The sequence below is a fragment of the Patella vulgata genome, chromosome 3, assembly GCF_932274485.2.
Source record: "Patella vulgata chromosome 3, xgPatVulg1.2, whole genome shotgun sequence".
Taxonomy (NCBI): domain Eukaryota; kingdom Metazoa; phylum Mollusca; class Gastropoda; family Patellidae; genus Patella; species Patella vulgata.
The window spans coordinates 62,410,406-62,429,823 of record NC_065881.2 but is presented as its reverse complement, the minus strand read 5'-3'; the positions used below and the strand labels follow the sequence as shown (position 1 = coordinate 62,429,823).

At 35.3% G+C, this 19,418-nt stretch overlaps 1 protein-coding gene across 5 annotated transcripts in view; it reads left to right on the top strand.

Moving 5' to 3' along the window:
- Window positions 1-16,683, top strand: part of LOC126814487 (nuclear receptor coactivator 5) — a 50,820-nt gene extending 34,137 nt beyond the window's left edge. For 4 of the 5 annotated variants that reach the window (XM_050539649.2, XM_050539646.2, XM_050539645.2 and 1 more), the window contains 2 exons: window positions 1,370-1,672; window positions 2,093-4,791. In XM_050539649.2, the coding sequence (XP_050395606.1) occupies window positions 1,370-1,672; window positions 2,093-2,667 (878 nt within the window). In that variant the 3' untranslated portion in view covers window positions 2,668-4,791. Of the gene's footprint in view, window positions 1-1,369; window positions 1,673-2,092; window positions 4,792-15,894 lie in introns of those variants that run through there. The other variant, XM_050539650.2, reaches the window with a different exon arrangement.
- Window positions 16,684-19,418: the final 2,735 nt, after the last annotated feature.

Here is a 19,418-nt window from a genome sequence, read left to right as displayed (position 1 = left end):
GTATAATATCGGAAATGAATTATTAACAGTTTAATAAAGTTGTGTGCTGAATCGTACAATTAGATATTGAAGAATTTTGTTAATTTTTAATAAAGTCGTGACTTTGCGTGCGGGATTGTACTAATTGAAATACTGAATTCTATGCGTGTAATTTTCATATAACATCTATTATTTCTGAAGACTAATTATTCAAATACTCCAATTCATACAATGTACATGTAAATAATACTTTGCGAAATGTGCGAATGCATTTATTGCAGCAAATTTCGGGAATGCATTTATAAAATAATAATAATAGTAATCATTTATTACACTATATGTGCGCCAAAATCCAGCTGAAACAGCCATTCTGTGCATTTACAAATTTAAAATATAAATTGCATGTCCAAATCTCATGGAAATTCTCATAAAAGAATTAAATTCATGAGAAATAAACATCACAATGAACTATGTAAAAACAATCTTGGGTTGGTGTGTCGGGACTCCGGATTATCATAAATAAAAAATGTAGTTACCCAAGAATAAGGAACCAAAAAAGATATATATATATATGTATATATATATATATATATATATATCCAAAAGTATTAGCATAACTGTAAAGCTGCACTAGGTATACGCCGGTATAGTTTATGGTTTGAGTTACTTTAACCCTGTCAACTTCAACAGTGACCTATGTTCAGCTTCAGCAGTCTGATCAACTGAAATAAACATTTTTCTGTTCCATAGCTTCCAGTTGTTGTTATACATCTGTAAAACTTTGGACAGTGTGTTCTCTGTAAACCTGAATGCCAATAATAAAAATTATTCACGTGGACATTCTAATACTCAAATTACCAAAACTCCAATGCGTTCCAAATGATCGAAATATTATTGAACGTATTTCTACTTTTTCCTCATATGTTTAAGAATAATACGGGTCGTATTAATAGATAAACGCCGATCGGAGCTGAAAATAAACTAATTTTTGCTTTAGCCGATATAGGAACATATAACAAAATCGCAATATATTTTGAGTTAAGCTTACAAATAAAAATTAATTTAAGAAATTAAGAAGTGGTTGGCAAAGTTGCTATTGGATACACATGCAAATGGAAACCTTAAGTTTGTAGCATTTTTTACCTATGGATTTTTTTTCTCTTCATTTAAATGGGTAAGTTACATGAAGCCAGACAACATTTTTCTTTAATATTTACTGAAAAAGTTGAATAAAAATAATATTCTTTAAATTATGGAAATATGTATGCTTTCATTATAGAAAGAAATATTCACAGACTAAGGGCTATTCTTGTGATGCCTATCTGCATAGATTAAATACACATATTTTGATGGTACCTCATTGTGATTTGAATTATTTTCTTTCTAACAGAGCACCGAAATATGCCATTAGAAGATGCAATCAGCCTTGTTTCCAAGAATTTTGAGACCTATCTTCAAGAGAAGGCATTGAAGCCAGCCCCAAGAGCAGCATCTTCTGCAGCTCCAGCTCCTATTGCTCCTCTCACTTCTGTTCCCTTTTTGCCCCCATCAGCTGATGTTACATATTTGCTGAATCTATTGGCTGACAATAGACAGTTGACATTGACAGAGATTGATAAGATTATTCTGTACCTTAGAGAAAGACGTGATAAAATTTTAGAAGCTGAAGGAAAGAGACCTGGATTAGATGATCGTAAGTTGCTGTTTATAAAAGAAAGTTTTGTGCATTGAAATCATTTGTAAATGTATTAGTCTGTTAAAAAACATTCCTGTGAAAATAAATTGGTTTTAAATATATTTTAAGACATAGGCACAAAAAATTAAGTCTCTTAGTACATTATTATTAAGTACATCTGTGTACCGTATAATAAAAAAAAAATTATGAAAAAGATAACTGATTTATTTAACTTTGTTTGTCGAAGACACATAAAGATGGTGGTGTGAAATCCCAAAACCAATGTAAACTATAAATGGCCATAACTGTATTGTATTGTCTTAAAACTATATATATTTAACCTTTATTCAGGCATTTTGGGGTTTTCATTTATTCCGAACATCGCGTGAAAATGTGTGTGACACAATATTAGTAAACTGAGTATCAATTTTATTTCAGCTTTATATCGTAGTGAGTCTGTAGTTAAACCTGTTCAGTCACCAGTTCAACAAGAACAAGAAGAGCTAAAAAATAAGATTCTTAGTATTCTTAATGGCGGGAATACTGCTACATCTCCACCGCAACAACCAAATAGAAGTAATTTAGGATATGGTGATTATAGACGTGCTGAACATACACAGCCACAAGCACCAACTCGTTCTGCCAATCCGGCTCTTATAAATTTTGATAACCCAACCGTTCAGCAAGCCCTTGATAATCTGATCCAAACCGGGCCAAATTTATTGAAGAATATTAATCCAACTTCCAATATGTCACATTCAACTGGTGGTACTAGCAGTAGTGGACGACTGAGTACTGCTTCCCCATCTTCGCCTGGTTATGGGGGAAGACCAGCAGTCGGTCAACAGAGTGGTTATGGAGCTAGATCTAGTTCCTACCCACAGAGACCTGGAACAGAAACTAGTCCACCTGAAAGTGCTACTGGGTATGGCAGTGCGGCTAGCAGACAACATATGTATGGTGCATCTGCTGGTCAGGGAATCACTCAACCTCCTGGTATGAGACGATATTAATATGCTTAATAAATTTTCATTCATCTGTAAGGCCCCCTCCAAAATACCTATGTTTATGGTTACTTGGCCATAACATATAGGGTCGTAGGAAAATCTTTTTTCATTTTTTATACGCCCACATTGAAATGTGGTCGTATATTGCCGTCGATCCCGTCCATCCTTTCGGCGGTCCAGCCTTTAGAGGCTAAAGTTAATATCCGATTAACTTTAAATTTATATACAGTGTTTAAGGTCATGATATGAAGAATCCTATTGATTTTCCACAATTTCCAATAGTTACTCCCAGAGTTATGGCCCTTGATCACTTTGGAAAACCTTGTGGACGCTCTAGAGGCTAAAGTTAATATCTAATTGACTTTAAATTTATACACAGTGTTTAAGTTCATGAGACGAAGAAGCCTATTGGTTTTCCACAATTTCCGATAATTACTGCAGAGTTGTGAACCTTGATCACTTTGAATAATCTTGTGGATGCTTTAGAGAGCATAGTTATCATCTGATTGATTATATATTTATACACCATGTTATGCCAATAGATAATCGTTTTGATTGACTTTAGATTCATACACAGAGTTTTAAGGTCTTGAGACGAACAAGTATATTGATTTTCAATGATTTTTGATAACTTGAACATGATATTAAATGTTTTGTATACTATACGTTAGCATGGGCCTAACAAATTCTAATGATTTTTTGACAATTACTTAATGAGTTGTTACTCTTTATCAGATTTGAGTGTATTATAAATGTTTCATTACCAACTAAAGTAAAAGTATGTGACAACTCTTGTTGACTGCTGTGGGCGTATGTTTCGTTGCCTGGCAACCTATCTTTTTCTGGAGTTTGTGGGCTAAGAATAAGATCAGATAGAACTAAGTTAACTAATGAATTAATCTTTTAATAAACTACATTGATACTTGCAGTAAATAGCCTTTTGGATGTCATTTTAAATAAATTAAGGTGTTTATTTTTTATTTCCTAGCATTTTTAGCTTAGTTACTGTGTAAGGTTCTTTAAGATAATGCAGATTCTGACGGTTGTAAATACCAAAATTAGAGTTTCTGCAAAAAACACGCCAAGACCGATTTATAGGACCTCGGAAATTATAATAGATAGTTGGACTCTAAAAGTAATAGGGTCGGTCAGGTAACTGTAAACACAGGTAATTTCCATTTTTTGGCCTAATCACTTCACATTATGTGCTAAGTATCATGTTAAGTGTTTTTTATAGAAACAACTTGCATCTCTATGATCATTTTAACTATAGATACGTCAAAGCATTTGATGCAGTTTGTTTTTTAAATTTGTTACAGAGTAATGTTTATCATTCTTCTTTTTATCCATTGAAATAGATTATGAATTTCCCTCTGAAGTCATCTGTACATGAAAACCAATAATGTGTTGAATTAAATTTTAATTGCATAAGAACTGTTCATGTTGTGCTAATGATATATTAAAAAAATGAATAAATAAATGTTGTATGTTCATTACTAATTACTGGTTGAGATTTTAGATGAGCTAAACTTGCCCATTGTGGGGCGTTTCTGACTTTAAACATACATTATGCAGGTCTTTCTTTAGGCCTGAAATGTTATCTAAATTATTAATTAACTTATCCAGACCATAATCAACTCTCGATGTCAACGCTAGCCTGCGATGTTTACTGGATTAGGATACCATTTGCTGCTCCACTTTCATTCTTGATTTAATCATGAAATGGATAACCGAGACTATGTTTTTTATCGTACCGACGTTAGTAATGATGATCGAAAATTCAATCGCTAAAATCTTGGTTCAGAGTGGATCAATTTGACTGAAATTTTCAGCAAATTCCCTTTACATTATATAGTTTTTAACTTTTATAGTGAGAACTGTCAGCTCTTTATCTAATCTCCCATAATGTATCTTTAAAAAGATTATAAAAAATAATTATTTAGACATTTATTCACATGGCAAGTCCATAATCAACTCTTTAGACCTTTGGATGACTTAGATATTGAGTGGATTAGTCCATGCCTGCCATATCTGCATTAAAACGCTAATATGTCAGACAATTTATGGCTTTTTGTGTCAAAACTTAAAAATTCATAATTTTGGCTTTGAATAAAGTAATTTGACTTAAAATTTCAGTATATTCATTTTTCATTATCTACTTTTGAACTACTTTTGAACTGTTTTAACAAGTATGGACAGCTGTTTCTTTAAATATTGCATAATGTATTTTTAAAATTCAGCTGAGCTATTGGAATTATGGATTCATTATTACACAGTGCATAAAACTGATTTAAATACAAGTAAATTGCTTGGCCCTGCTGTCATACATTATCTGAAAATGAATTGAAAATATTTTCGCTAGTTATGAATTTCGTGACAGGGTGGTACTTCATACCAAAGATTTTGATGTGAAACAATTATGCCCAAAACATGGGGTTTTTTTTGGTAAAAATCTGAAAGTTAATAAATTAATTATGATCTAATAGAATTTATCAACATAATTGCAAGTCATGTAAACATAAGCCAAGATAAAATTATGGGATAAACAACTTCAAATAAATATATATACAGGTCACAATTCAGTGGAATACAATTACTGCTTATTAACATGCCACGTTTTGGCTAGGCTTCTATAGTCAGTTATCAAGCAATGAAAAAATATAACGAGGCAATATATACATGTAAAAATCAACATTTGGTTAATACGAAAAACAGAGGGTAAATATGTACATGTATGTAACAATCTTAGTTTCTTAATGTTATGCTGAGATGCCGGTATAGTACCAAATCTTAATTTACCTCACATGCTGCTTTGAAGATACTCATTAAAGCTAGTAAATGCTTTGTTCGCGAAATTATCCATCACCATAGAAATGAAAAGCACGGTTTATTTAATGTTTCTGGAGAACAGTGTACCCAACTTCAATTTACACTTTCTCAAAAAGATTACAATATAGTGAGAAAATACAGATCAGTTTGAATACCCTTTTGGGTGAAACTATCATAAAGAATCATAAAGAATCTGAGGAATAAATATATTAACCTCAGATCCACATTACCTCGGCACCCTGTTTCAAATAGTAACAGATAATCAAGACACGAATTCTTAACCAAAACAGTAGTAAACCTTATTAATCGAGATCTAACCGATGACCAAATCACATTTTAATGTCAAGGGGATTAAAGTTTGCACCAACCACAAAGTCCCACAACCATGACAGGTATATTGCCAAGATCGAGAAAGCTGTCTGTTGCAAGCTCCGACCAAACCACCTTCGACCAGCTTATGTCAGCGCTACCATAAAGTTAAAAAAAACAAAACAACGAAAGCCCGCCTCTCAGTGTGTTCCAGAGATTCATACTTCTACAACACGACCCGATACTTATCAAACCTACTTTCCCAACTTGGCACAACAGCTTCGCCCTTCCTTAACGATTTCGGTGAATTCTGTGAGAAACTGCAGAATATTCAAAACCCCGGGAAGATGGTCTCATATGATGATGTAGATCCGTTTACCAATGTACCCAGGTAGTCGGGTAAAGATAAGCCATATGGAGTGGATACGTAGAACAAATTGCAACAGAATTTTTCTCGACGGAATCTGGTAGAGGGGTCCCTGAAGGTCTCCTAAGCAAAAATCGCCCAAAACAAAAAAAATAGGTTTTCGAGTAATTAGCATACATCCATTGACACCTTAAAACTCCAATATCTCGGGAATGGTTGAGTTTGGAGGGTGTAAATGTATTACGGGTAAATAGGAAAGTGGTACAGATGGCTCAGAAAAACATAGCTAAATGATGTCCCCGTAACGTCATACCGTCATGCGGCCAACAATTAGCATAAATCCAATACGGTCGCCATTGTAACTCCGATATCTTGAGGAATGGTTGAGAGTTTGGAGGATGTAAATGTATTATGAGTAGATTGGGAAGTGCTACCAAAGAACTAGAAAAACAGTGCCAGGTGACCTCATAACACTAACAATTAGCATAAATCCAATATGACTACCATTGAAACCTTAAAACTCCTATATCTCGGCAATCGATGAGTTTGGAGGGTGTAAATGTATTACCAAAGAATCAGAAAAACATTGCCAAATTACGTCCCCGTAACTTCAAAGCCCAATAATTAGTATAAATCCAATATGTCCGCCATTTGGACTATAAACATCCAATTACTTGTATCATCTTGTCAAACGTTTTATATATTTCTTGAATATCTACTATATACATGTCATCATTTTCTCCTGGTGATAATGACAAATCGTACCAGCGCATTTACACATAGTCCATGACAAAATATCCACGTGTTGCCTTGGCATAAGCCTTTCCGTTCAAAATGTGCCAAACTGTGTTTTCTCGGTAGATTTTCTTTAAAATTTGCCTCACCCCAGAACTGTCTCTAAGGTCAGTAAATAAACCTAGAAAACTCATAACAATATGGAAACTTCCCAAATAAGAACACTATTCGTTTCAGCTTAAAGTCGGACAACTCCTTATTCATAATGTAATATACTATATGTATCTATGAGGGGTATTTAGTTCGCTAAATGTTCTGTTCAGTGTATTGAAGTCGTTACCTACAAACGATTGCAGTTAGATTTTTGGATAATTGGAACAATACAATGCTAAAGAGTTTTATCAATTTACAAAGTAAAGATTTCGAAGATCATACAGAGCGCGTCACAATGATAGTTCTAGCCTTCCATCATAATGGTTGGTCGAAAGTGTGTAACCGTGACGATTACATTCATCAGTATTGAATGTTAGGGTTGAGTAATCATAGCTAAAGTTGGCTGGATCCATGTCTATTATTGGAAACCCTCGTATAGGGGGTGTTTTTTCGGAGATGTTCTCCAGTCGCAACAGTCTGCATAGTACCTGACTGACAGTTTGTAATGGTTTTAACAGGAATATTTTACTTGGTTTCTGATAGACCTGGATTTCAATTATGCTAACAATTCTTTATTGACTATTTCGGGAACTGTAGTATCAAGCATGCAATTGGTTCAGGTTCATGCGAAATTAGTTAACAAATTTGGCGGGTCTAGTTCTGGAGCTTCTATATCATGTCCATGTGTCTCCAGAGAGTCGATCGGTTGTTCGTTAGGCTTACGTTGCTGCTTTAATTTTAGATAAGGGGTACAGAAGCCGTATGCATTCAAAGTGCCGATATGAAGTCATACAGCCGAGGCTAGATGTAGAGTTACGGAATCTGCCGAGGTTTGCCGACTGTGTTGGACCTATGACGTTATGACGTCACAGGGAGGTCATGGGTTGTGCTTTTTTTTATTCTTTCGTACAACTTTTAGATCTGCCCCTAATACATTTACACCCTATAAACTCAATCATTCCCGAGATATTGGAGTTTTAAGGTGCCAATGGCGGCCATATTGGATTTATGCTAATTAATGCTAATTACGGCTAATTGTCGGCCGTATGACTTATGACGTCACAAGGACGTCACCTGGCATTGTTTATTTAGTTCTTTGGCAGCACTTTCCAATGTACTCGTAATACATTCACATCCTCCAAAATCGACCATTCCCGAGATATCGGAGTTTTAAGTTTCAATGGCGGCCATATTGGATTTATGCTAATTATTGGCCGTATGACGGTATGACGTCTCAGGGACATCATTTAGCTATGTTTTTCTGAGTCATCTGTACCACTTTACTATCTACCCGTAATACATTAACACCCTCCAAACTCAACCATTCCCAAAATAATTGAGTTTTAAGGTGTCAGTGGCGACCATATTGGATTTATGCTAATTACTCGAAAACCTATCTTTTCATTTAAGGCGATTTTTGTTTGAGACCCCTCTACCAGATTCCGTGGAGAAAAATTCTCTTGCAATTTGTTCTAGGTCATTTATTATATTTACCGGACTAAGGGAAGAGGCTCTGAAGATTCTACGAAAGCGCATTGATAGCTTAGATAACCCACTTTAGAACACACACCCCTCCCCTAATAACTGACAACATCATACTCCTGTTAAAACAACGCATTTGTTCATGCCGAGGCCGGAAACTTGGGACACCCTGGTATATTTAGATGAATAATATTATGTGTGGACAACGTTTTAAGAACAAATTCTTGGAGTCTGGATATTGGCAACAATTTATAATTAATTACATGTATACCAAAAATATTAAGATGCAAAAATCTTAAAAAGTGACACTGAAAAAACAGGTTATTTCTTGGCATGATAAGACGTTAGAAACATATATTTGATATTTATATGATCGTATTTATTTCATACTATTTGTTCATTGAAATCAAATATCATAATTCTTTACGCATAATGAATATCACTTACAATCGTTAACATGCCCATAATCTTGTTGTTTATGTGTGATTTACATTGTCACTTTGTAAAGTGACCCTGAACATGTTATATGAAAGGGTGCACTATAAATATGCTGTAATAATAATAATAATAATCAAACAAATATTGTTTTGGAGGCTAAAAATACAGTTTTTGCCAAAATGACATTCCTTCCGGGGATAGTGGAAATCTTAAATTAATTTTATGAAACCATAAATGGCATTAGGCTTCACGTGTTAAAAAGTTTATGAAAATCGAATAATAATTGACACTTTTATGGACCAAAAACTGCTCATATTAAAAACTAATGTTGACATACATTGTCTTATGGATTACTGCTTCAAGTTTATGAAAGTTGCGAAGAAATATTTTAAGATATGAAAAGCCTGAATGCATTGTAAAAAGCTCATTTTTGCAACTTTTTTCACCTTTAAACCAAAATGGCGCAAATATAAAACCGAAATTTAAAAAAAATGAGCCCGACATGTTTTGCACCTTTGATTAATTAATATTTGCTTTTGAAAGGACTTTCCAAGCCGTCAAAATTGAAGATCTGGGCAAAATTGCGTCATTTTCTGTGTCAACAGAAAATTTTATCAGTAGATAAAAGTTGAGAATTTGGACCATGGAACATATAAACATACTTTTATACAAATCAGACAATAGATAATTAACCAAGAACCAATAAACTGCAAATAATAAATATAATTCATTACAACAAAATATTTATTATGGAGGCTAAAATACCGTTTTTTGGCAAAATGACATTACTTTCGGTGATAATGAAAATGTTAAATTAGGTTCATGAAATCATAAATGGCATATTGCATCACGTGGTGAATATTTTATGACAATAGAATAACAATTGACACTTTTATGGACCAAAAACCTTGAAAAGTGACTTGTAGAAAATCGACTATTTCTCCGCAACTGAACATGTTAGAAACCACTTTGTGATATCTATATGACCGTATCATTTTTATTGATATGTTGATTTAAACAATATTGATTTAATACATATTAAATAATTCTTAGTTGAAAACAATAGTAATTTTAAAGGTTAAAAATATAGTTATTGACAAAATGGCGTCACTTCCGGTGTCAATTTTAAATTGTAATCAATTTGATATGACGCATATTTGTTTTTTGAATCAAATGATGTCAATTTTATGAAAATCCAATAATAGGGCCTAATTGACTATTTTACAGGCAAAATAACGTAAACAGTGACTGATGGAAAATTGTCTATTTCTAGGCAACTGCTTATATTACAAACTTATTTTAACATACATTTTCTTCGCATGGATTATGGCTTCAAGTTTAGAAAAGTTACGAAGAAATATTTGAAAATCTAAAAAGCCTGAATGGGTTGTAAATAGCTCAATTTTACACCTTTTTTCACATCTTAATCGAAATTGCCCGAAAATGAAATAGAAATTAAAAAAACTTAGCTCACACTTTTGTGCACTTTTAAAGGGCACACTCTTTTAGTTTAATATTTGCTTCCGAAAAGTGGTGCCGAACTGTCAAAATTTTAGTTTTTGGTAAAATTACGTCGCTTTCGGTAACAAAAAAAAAATGACAATTGAGACAACAGAGCACATGAACTTTGTTTTATTATACAAATCAAACAATAAATAATTAGTCTAGGATCGAAAAACTGAATAAGCCAATAGCGGCTAACGCAAATTACTGAGATAATTTTTTTTCACAGATGACTCTTTAAAAATTTAAATTTTCTAAATTTTTCACATTATATCTACGAAGATTTGCCGAAAATAAAAAAAAATTAAAAGTAGCGTAGCCGTGTGCCCTGTCTCCGGCTATGCCAAAATGCATCGAAAGTTGAAATCAGACGATTATTGTTAAAAATACTGCTGTATGAAATCTTTGAACAACAGACAGAAATATCAGAAATAGGAGAAAAGGGGATCGAGAATTGAAAACTGCGTATTTGTTTGTTAAGCGAAACGTGCCGTAAGAGTGGATAAAATTGGTACGCATTGCTAACGTATATAAAACATATTTATGTAGAAAGCCTTTTCTTTCACAGTGACAATATTTGAACTACGAGTGTTTTACTGTTAACCAAAATATGTGATTGGTTCTTCTGGAGTGAAAATACGTCATTTTAGTAAGTAACAGTTTTCCCTGAAATTAAAGTCCCAGTTTTTTTTTTGTCTAAATGACGTCATCACTTAATACCGGTGAATAAAAAGCGCTCCGCTGCAGCTATTTATAAACAAAACGTTTTTCTTAGTTAACAATGAATACACAGATGTTGTTTAGAATGCTATGGACAGTCGTAAATTTATACTGCTTTTCGTCCCTTCTTAAAACTGTTCTCATCTCTTTTTTTTCCATTTCGCGTAGATCCCAGAACTTGTAAGAAGCGATGGTGGTTCTAAATACTGATTTTTACTCCCGAAACTTGTCAACATTTAGCACTTGTAAGTACTGCGAAAGGTATGAGCAGACCGGAAGTGATGTAAATCTTAATGTGCACGAAAATTGAAAATCGGCTATAATTCTGGTAATTTTCAATCGATTTCGTAGATAGTTACATTTTTCGATGGCTGGGGACATTGCTGAACAGATAGCAGTTGAAACCTGTCGAATTTAGAAACTTTGGCGTTATCATTTTTTGATACGCCCACATTTCATGTGGACGTATTATTGTCGCCCGTTCACCCTGACGTCCGTCCGGTCCGGCGTCCACAATTGCTTGTGGGCGCCCTAGAGGCTAAAGTTAATATCCAGTTGACTTTAAATTTATACACAGTGTTTAAGTTCATGAGACGAAGAAGCCTAACATTTAACATTTAAGACCATCAGTAATTATTCACTGACAACAAAATGCCGGCGGGCTTATTCAATAGCGAGCAGTATAGATCGCTGAAATTTCAATTCGACATATCGTGCGCTTTAGATCATAGGGTCTACCATTTAGTGAAGTGGCCTGGTTTAGATTCCCACCTGATACCTGACATTTTATTGAAATAAAATAAAGTGACCTAGTGTATGTCGATTGTACGCTATACACCATATATCTATTAACCTTTTCAGTGCGCATCTTGTGTTACTGAGCTTATGTTGTCTGGCGTCTTAGTAACCCGTGCATTGGTTTACATCGGACGTAGTTAACCAAACTGGTCCTGGCAGAATCAATCTGTTTCACAGATGATTACGAAAGTCTTCTAATAACTCTGTAAAAGATGACTACCCTCAACACGTGACGTGTCATCACGCGGCGTCAATCATTGGCTCAATGGCGCGTTCATTGTTTACATAAGACGTTACTGGTTCGGGCAGAATTGTGCCTTTTACTCATTTTAATATCCATTTACACTAAATAAGACATATTTTTTACCAACAAATACGTCAAACGTCTTTATTTATTTTTCTGGTCCATAAAAAAAATGTTTTAGAATTTAAAGTAGCTAAGTCTCTAACTCAGTATCATCCAAAATTTTCGACATTGAAAACAGGAATTATTTGTCAATTTAAATCAACATTGATGTTGTGTTCTTACCGGTAAAAGATGGGCTTCTGATATCCAATATTTAAGACAAAATAAACATTTTGCCATTGGTACACGAATCGTGTACCATAATACGTTTCAGCGCCGTTTGTAACAGTGGATTCGAAAAACGAGGCTAGACACACTCCACAAGTCATGACAAACGGTGACACCATATCTTATCTGGAGAGCATGCGCAATAAATACTATCGGTGTAGACTGGAATAACCAGACCCTAGAGATTGCCATTCGATTGCGGCTTCTGACGTATTTCGCGGAACATAACTGATTTGAAATTAGAGTATAAACAGAAACGATTGAATGTAAATCAGTTTATATACATTCATATTACATTATTTTATGCGTTGCGACCCATTTGTGTCCATTTCTAGGTTCCAAATATTAGCGATTTAGCTCCTTTAATTTGTCGGAGGAAAAAAGTTAATATTTGTGGCTTATTAAGTCGCATCGATGTCATCCTTATCAGTGATTGTAGCGGCCTAACGAATATTCACTGCTGATCAGTGTGGCAGAATCGGTGCCTTCAACTCATTTTACGCCTTCGCGTACTATTTTATGCACCCATTTACACTAAATAGGCTGTATTTTTTTCTTCTGCAAATTAAATTCTAAACCAATTTTCTGATATTACTAAGAACAAAAATAAAGGTGTTGGCCAGATTTACTCCCAACTCCTTTATTTTTGTTCTTAGTAATATCAGAAAATTGGTTTAGAATTTAATTTGCAGAAGAAAAAAGTGTTAATATTGAGAGCTAATTAACTCTCCCCGATGCCATCCCTCTCAGGGATATTAGCGGCCAAGCGCATTCTCGGTTTCCCCAGTGGTCTCATCCCGTTCTACTCCCCTGTACTCTGGGTTAATCCATATAGACCGGAGGCTCAGCGAGGGGGGGGGGGGGTCCATCAAATAGGCACAAAACCAGACCCAACTTTTCTAGAGTAAAATTTTGCGTAGAATACGATGCCGAGTGGTAATCAGACGAAATTAAAAGTTTGCAAATTTTTTATGAGTTTTTATGAAGTTCGCCGGAAGATGGACACAGAAAAAACCGACGAATGCATTGTACATAGTAGTTCACAGGATATATATGCCGTATTGGTAAATGTTAGCGGGGAAAATTTTGGCAGGCTTTGTGACGCGGCCTGCAGGCTGGAGTCCAGCCATGAAACTATTCAGTTGTTTTTTCAGACAACTAGTATCATTATGTATAGCATTCGTGGTAAAACTAATACGGAGAGACTTTGATTTAACAGTTTTTACATATTTTTGAAACAGGTTCTGAAGCGTTTTGGTTCTGTTATGCAAGTTCATTTTTGACGTTCCAAAGTAAAAGTTCGGTGCTAAGATAAAGATAAATTTAAATGTTCCTATTAGTAATTAGAACAGGTTTCGCTTTAGTTTTTATATTTTACGCTGACATTTATTACTTTAAATCTTCCTAGTGGTAAAACGGAAAATGTGACCTTTTGACCTCTGGGGTCCCAAAGAACAAAGGTGAATTTAGCAAGTTTACATTTTTTATTGAAAGTGTGATTAATTTCGATCATTTTCAGCTTATTTTCCTGATACAAGAATGACCGCGCATTCACTTTCAGTGCATATGAACACATTTGACCTTTGACCCCGAATATCTCGAAAACGCCCCAAAGGCGGACTGATTACCACTCGGCATCGCATTCTACTCAAAATTTTACTCTAGAAAAGTTGGGTCTGGTTTTGTGCCCATTTGATGCCCCCCCCCCCCCCCCCGCGCTGAGCCTCCAGACTAATAGGGTTGCCACGATTTCAAATTATCTGCCCTGGCCTAGATTGTAGCTACAGTCTACGAACCAATCAGAAAACAGTTTACAGACCACTCGTTTCGCCTTCGTTTTTGTGAGGGTAGATAACCATATTCATGTCCATTTACTCAATGATTTATGTAAATAATGTATATATTTCTAATTTATTTATATTTAATTGTATTTTCAAAATCTGTTGTATGTGTTGCTGATTTCAAATATGTATAACATCTATATTTTTGACTTTTGTTATTATTATTACTATTCGTTCTTTGTCTGAAATATGGCATTCTGTTATTTTCATTATTATTGAACTTACACTTGGCAATTTGATTCACAATAACTCGTCTGCGATATCACCTCGGTGGAAGCGGACGTTAAAGAATGCTATTTCACAAACATTATCAATAACTTGTTTGCGATATCACGTGGACATAAAATTCCAGGAACAAACGAACGATTCTCAATAAAACTATTGATCCTACATTATTATACGAACGTCTGGTCTTCATTAACATAATATATAATTGGTTGTTAATAATTACGCATATAGAATAGGCCAACTCGTATGAGAGTTACTTCCCTTTGCCAACTTCCTTTTTAAATAACAATTTATGGGATTGGTCGATAAAAATAGCACAATCATCAAGGGCGGATAACTTGAAAACGTGTCTCCCCCATAGATTAACGCAGGGGTTAGTGGAGTAGAACGGAATGAAACACTGGGAATACCGAGGATGCTGCTCGAGCAGAGAATGTTTTCTTCTCCCACACCCACATTCATATTACATCGAACACACAAACGTACGAAACATTGCTGTCGTTTTGGTCTCGCCCCACTCTAATCCTATACTAGAAATGGTTCCACTACTGGTGTCTTCCGTCTTGCTCCAGCCACAGAAGTGGTCAGTGGATCGTTCTATAAAGGACCTCCTTTGGGCAAGTTTTTTAGTCATTTGGCTACAAAAAGTTACTTGCGGTGGATAAGACAATTAAACAGACCCCAAAATGTACTGCACATGTAATAAACCAATTCCCATTAAAATAAAGTTGAAACTTCAAGTTTATGCGAGTTTTTTTAAATGACCGCGTTACCAGAATTAGAACACGCATGTGATTTCGCGTCACCTCGAAAATATAGAAAAACTGTCCGGTAAGATAAGATTAAGACTCAATGTTCCACTCTTCACTATTTGTAACATAATTACTTATCTCCATGCACACTGTGGTGATTTGTGTTGAAAATTTTGCAATAAAAGCTATTTTTTACTTGCGCAAAGGCTCGTAAAGAGACCAATTGTTGCCGTGGATAAGACAAGTATCGTCTCTACAAATATTACAGTTAATCCTGTACATGAATGCACCTATGAGTAGAAATATTGTTTCGGAGCTTCTGATGTTATCAAATGCTCGGACAGACCCCGCCCCCCGCCCCCTGTCCCCCTCCCCCGCGCTTTTCAAATTCTTGAACACGTCCCTGCTGTTGCTTATTATGCACATATTTGATTTGAACAAAAGAAAACATACCAAGCTTAATTTAGAAATGGTTATTAAGATGGGTTTTCTTTTTTATTTCAGATTGAAAAAACTGTAAACGATGGCAAAAAATAACGACCATTTGCAACCAGCATCTCCTTGAAAACATGACTATACTATTTGTAATATGGAGATAAACGGGTAATATTGTGATATACTGTATTTTTGTCGAAATAGAGCGGTTTTATCATGTTCTATCAACAATTCTGTAACCGAATGCTCGAGACCGTTTGGTCCAAGACAAAACCTTTTTTTTTTAGCGAGGTTCTCTCCACTGGGTATGTTTTCAATGACAGCGGACACGGTTGCTCCCGTGGTCGATCTCGGTATTTGCCGAGAAAGGTTACCTGGATTGTCCAGCGTGCCCCCCCCCCCGCACACCCTCCTCTTTTCAGTGGCGCAGGGCGTGTGGCCTTGCAAGGGATAACGTTTAGTCGGTCGAATCGGACGAAAAACCTAGGTTCCGTGTACACATTGGTGTACATGTAAAAGAAACCTTGACAGTTGGAATTCGAAATAAGAGTATATGTCGTAGTGTCGCTGCCCGGGTAAAATTTCCCTCATAGCACACTGTATGACATATAATGCCCGTCTTTATTAGCGCAGTCGGTGCAGAACAGGACGTTAAAACGCATTTCATTACAATAGCCATATTTTCCCACTTCTGTGGAAGCGGACGTTAAAACACCAGGTTGTAGTCAATCCAGGCCCGAGAGCCGAGCTGGAAACAAGACTGCTACCAGACAAAGAACCTGTTTAACTAAGTATTATTCAACAAGTCTTGTACATGATATGTTTAAAGAAGAATAAAAGTATTATATGAAGTTTAAACCAGTGTTGTCACCAAGACTCAAAAGTGTAACAAATTATTGAAATAAAGTTGAACCATATGTTAGTCCCGAAATAACCTAGTTTGTGTCGTGTGGACGTTAAACCCCATTTCTCTCTCTCTCTCCCCTCTCATTGATATTTCATGTGCTGGAATTTGAGATTAATCTGACATATTTTTATATTGATTACCAATAACATAAAGAAGTTGTTTTTCCTTATGCCTTTCAAACAAGTGCAAGGACGCGAGATGTTGATGACTAGTCATCTTGGGTTTTTTTTTTGTAAATGAACAATGCACCTGGTCATTAACCTTGCACATAGATGAGGAGCACCGGGTGCAATACCCAGTACAAGATTTACCTACGTGGGGGCCCTCATCAGTTGGCGCCCAAATGTTTCAGTATACAATATGTATGGTTATTGGGGCCCTTATGGTTTTGAACGACAAATTAGTTTCAGTACGGCCCCAGATACCCGTGGGCCCTAGGCCAATGAAGTACTAAGCCTATTGGTAAATCTGGCCCTGGTAATATCCCGAAAGAAAGACAACATTGTAAACACTTTGTAGCACTGTATAGCAATTGAGGTAACTGGTGATACCTTCGATTTGTGAACCCCGGATATCTTCTACACCGTGATTGGAGAAGGTGTTTGTTCAACCACTTTGTATGTTCATCCTTACAGGAGGCCACTATATATTGGGGTTTGCCACTTTGAGAATAACATTACGTACAATACAAACTAAAACAGTTCGATGCCCGGGCCGGGGTCACCAGCTTTACATTCATTACACAATTGACCCAATATACTGTACCATGCTTTATTACATTTGTAGGCATTTAAGATACAATTTTAGCAGGATAAATTTTATTTTCAACGCGCGACTTGACGAATAAACATGTCTTTAATCATTCATAAAAATGTGATATATGACGCTAATGTTTCAGTATATGCCGAAAACCTTGTAATATCTATAGAGGTTGTATTTTTTGATGGATCTTTTTCAAATTATCAAATTTGGCGGGAAGCATTGTGTGGCCATGATATTAAGCATTCTGTGGCCTTCCGTTCCGGGCCCTAAACCCCATTTCATTTCATTTTTTTTTCAAATTTGGTTGGAAGCAATGTAGACCAGTCAATTTGTGTAAAAAAAAAGGGAAGCAGTCCCTAAAAAAAGAGTGGTTTCTTATAGCGTTTGGTGTACTGCATGACATCCTACAAGTTTACCAAAATGGGAGTACCGGAAAGTCCGAAATTTCTAGGGTAAATGCAAAATTTTTTAAAATCATTTTATAAGCCCACATTGAACTTGTTTGTGGACGCCCTTGAAGCTACATTAATTGATATTTGATACTTAATGCCAGAGTTATGGCCCTTGATCACTTTGAAAAATCTTGGGGATGCTCTAGAGGCTAAAGTTAATATCAGATTGATTTTAAAATTAAACAGTGATCATGAAACGAAGAAGCCTATTGATTGTCAACTATTTCCGATAATGAATGCTTGAGTTATGACCCTTGATCACGTTGAAAAATCTTGAGGATGCTCTAGAGACCAAAGTTAACATCCGATTGACATCAAATTTATACACAGTGTTTAGGTCATAAGCCGAAGACGCCTATTGATTTTCAACGATTTCCGATAACTTCTGCTGGAGTTATGGCCCTTGACCTCTTCGAAAAATCTTGTGGACACTTTGGAGGCTAAATTTATTATCCATTGGACTTTAAATGGGGGGTTGGGTGGCCGAATGGTTATCACGTGCGTGCTGTATCATACGGCCTGTCATTGAGTCAACTGGCGTGGTTTCGAATCCCCGGTTGTACGTGACAAGGAGTAGGGTCGCCTGTCCAACCTCGTGGGTTTTCTCCGGGTCCTCCGGTTTCCTCCCACTGCTAAAAGACCCCTACGCGCAAGGGAATTATTGAAATAAAATTAAAATCATATTTTAGTCCCGAAATGACCTAGTTTGTGTCGAGTTTACGTTAAACCCATTTCTCTCTCTCTCTCTCCCTCTCTCTCTCTCCCTCTCTCTGGACTTTAAATTTATATAAGAAACCTAAAAATTCTATTGATTTTGAACGATTTCCGATAATTACTGCCGGGGTTATGGTCCGTGACCGCTTTGAAAAATCTTCTTGACACTCTAGCGAGGCTTATGATCATAAATGTTCAATCATTACTGGCTGAGAAATCTTGTGAATGCTCTAGTGTTATCGGGGACACCTCACTTTCCCCACATCTATTGTTTAAGAGTCTGAGTCAACCAGGCCATGACTAATTAATCAACAAAGGGGGTTTAAAGTATAGTCTGTAACAAGTCTGTGATACTTCAACAAAATGATTTAAATAATATTAGTGACAAAAATTAAATTGTAAAAAAATACATATAATATGGATTCTTATATTATACCATTTCCAGAATTTTAATAATATACAAATTAATACAAATATAATATAATGAATATATAATAAGTACAAATTTATAATATATAATAAGTAATACATAGTAAGTGCTAGTGCATATATTAAAATGAGTAAAACTTAATAAATAAATATATAAATAAATACATTTTTATAGTATAAATATTTATAAAAAGTTTGATAAACCTGACAATTCACAGTCCAACAAAATTCATAACAGTGTTGAGGTATTCAATGGGTCAATTCAAGTCCCGGGTTACGCTTGTGTTAAGGTTGTGTTGTAGTGGTGTATAACTGGTGTTCTTTTTAGT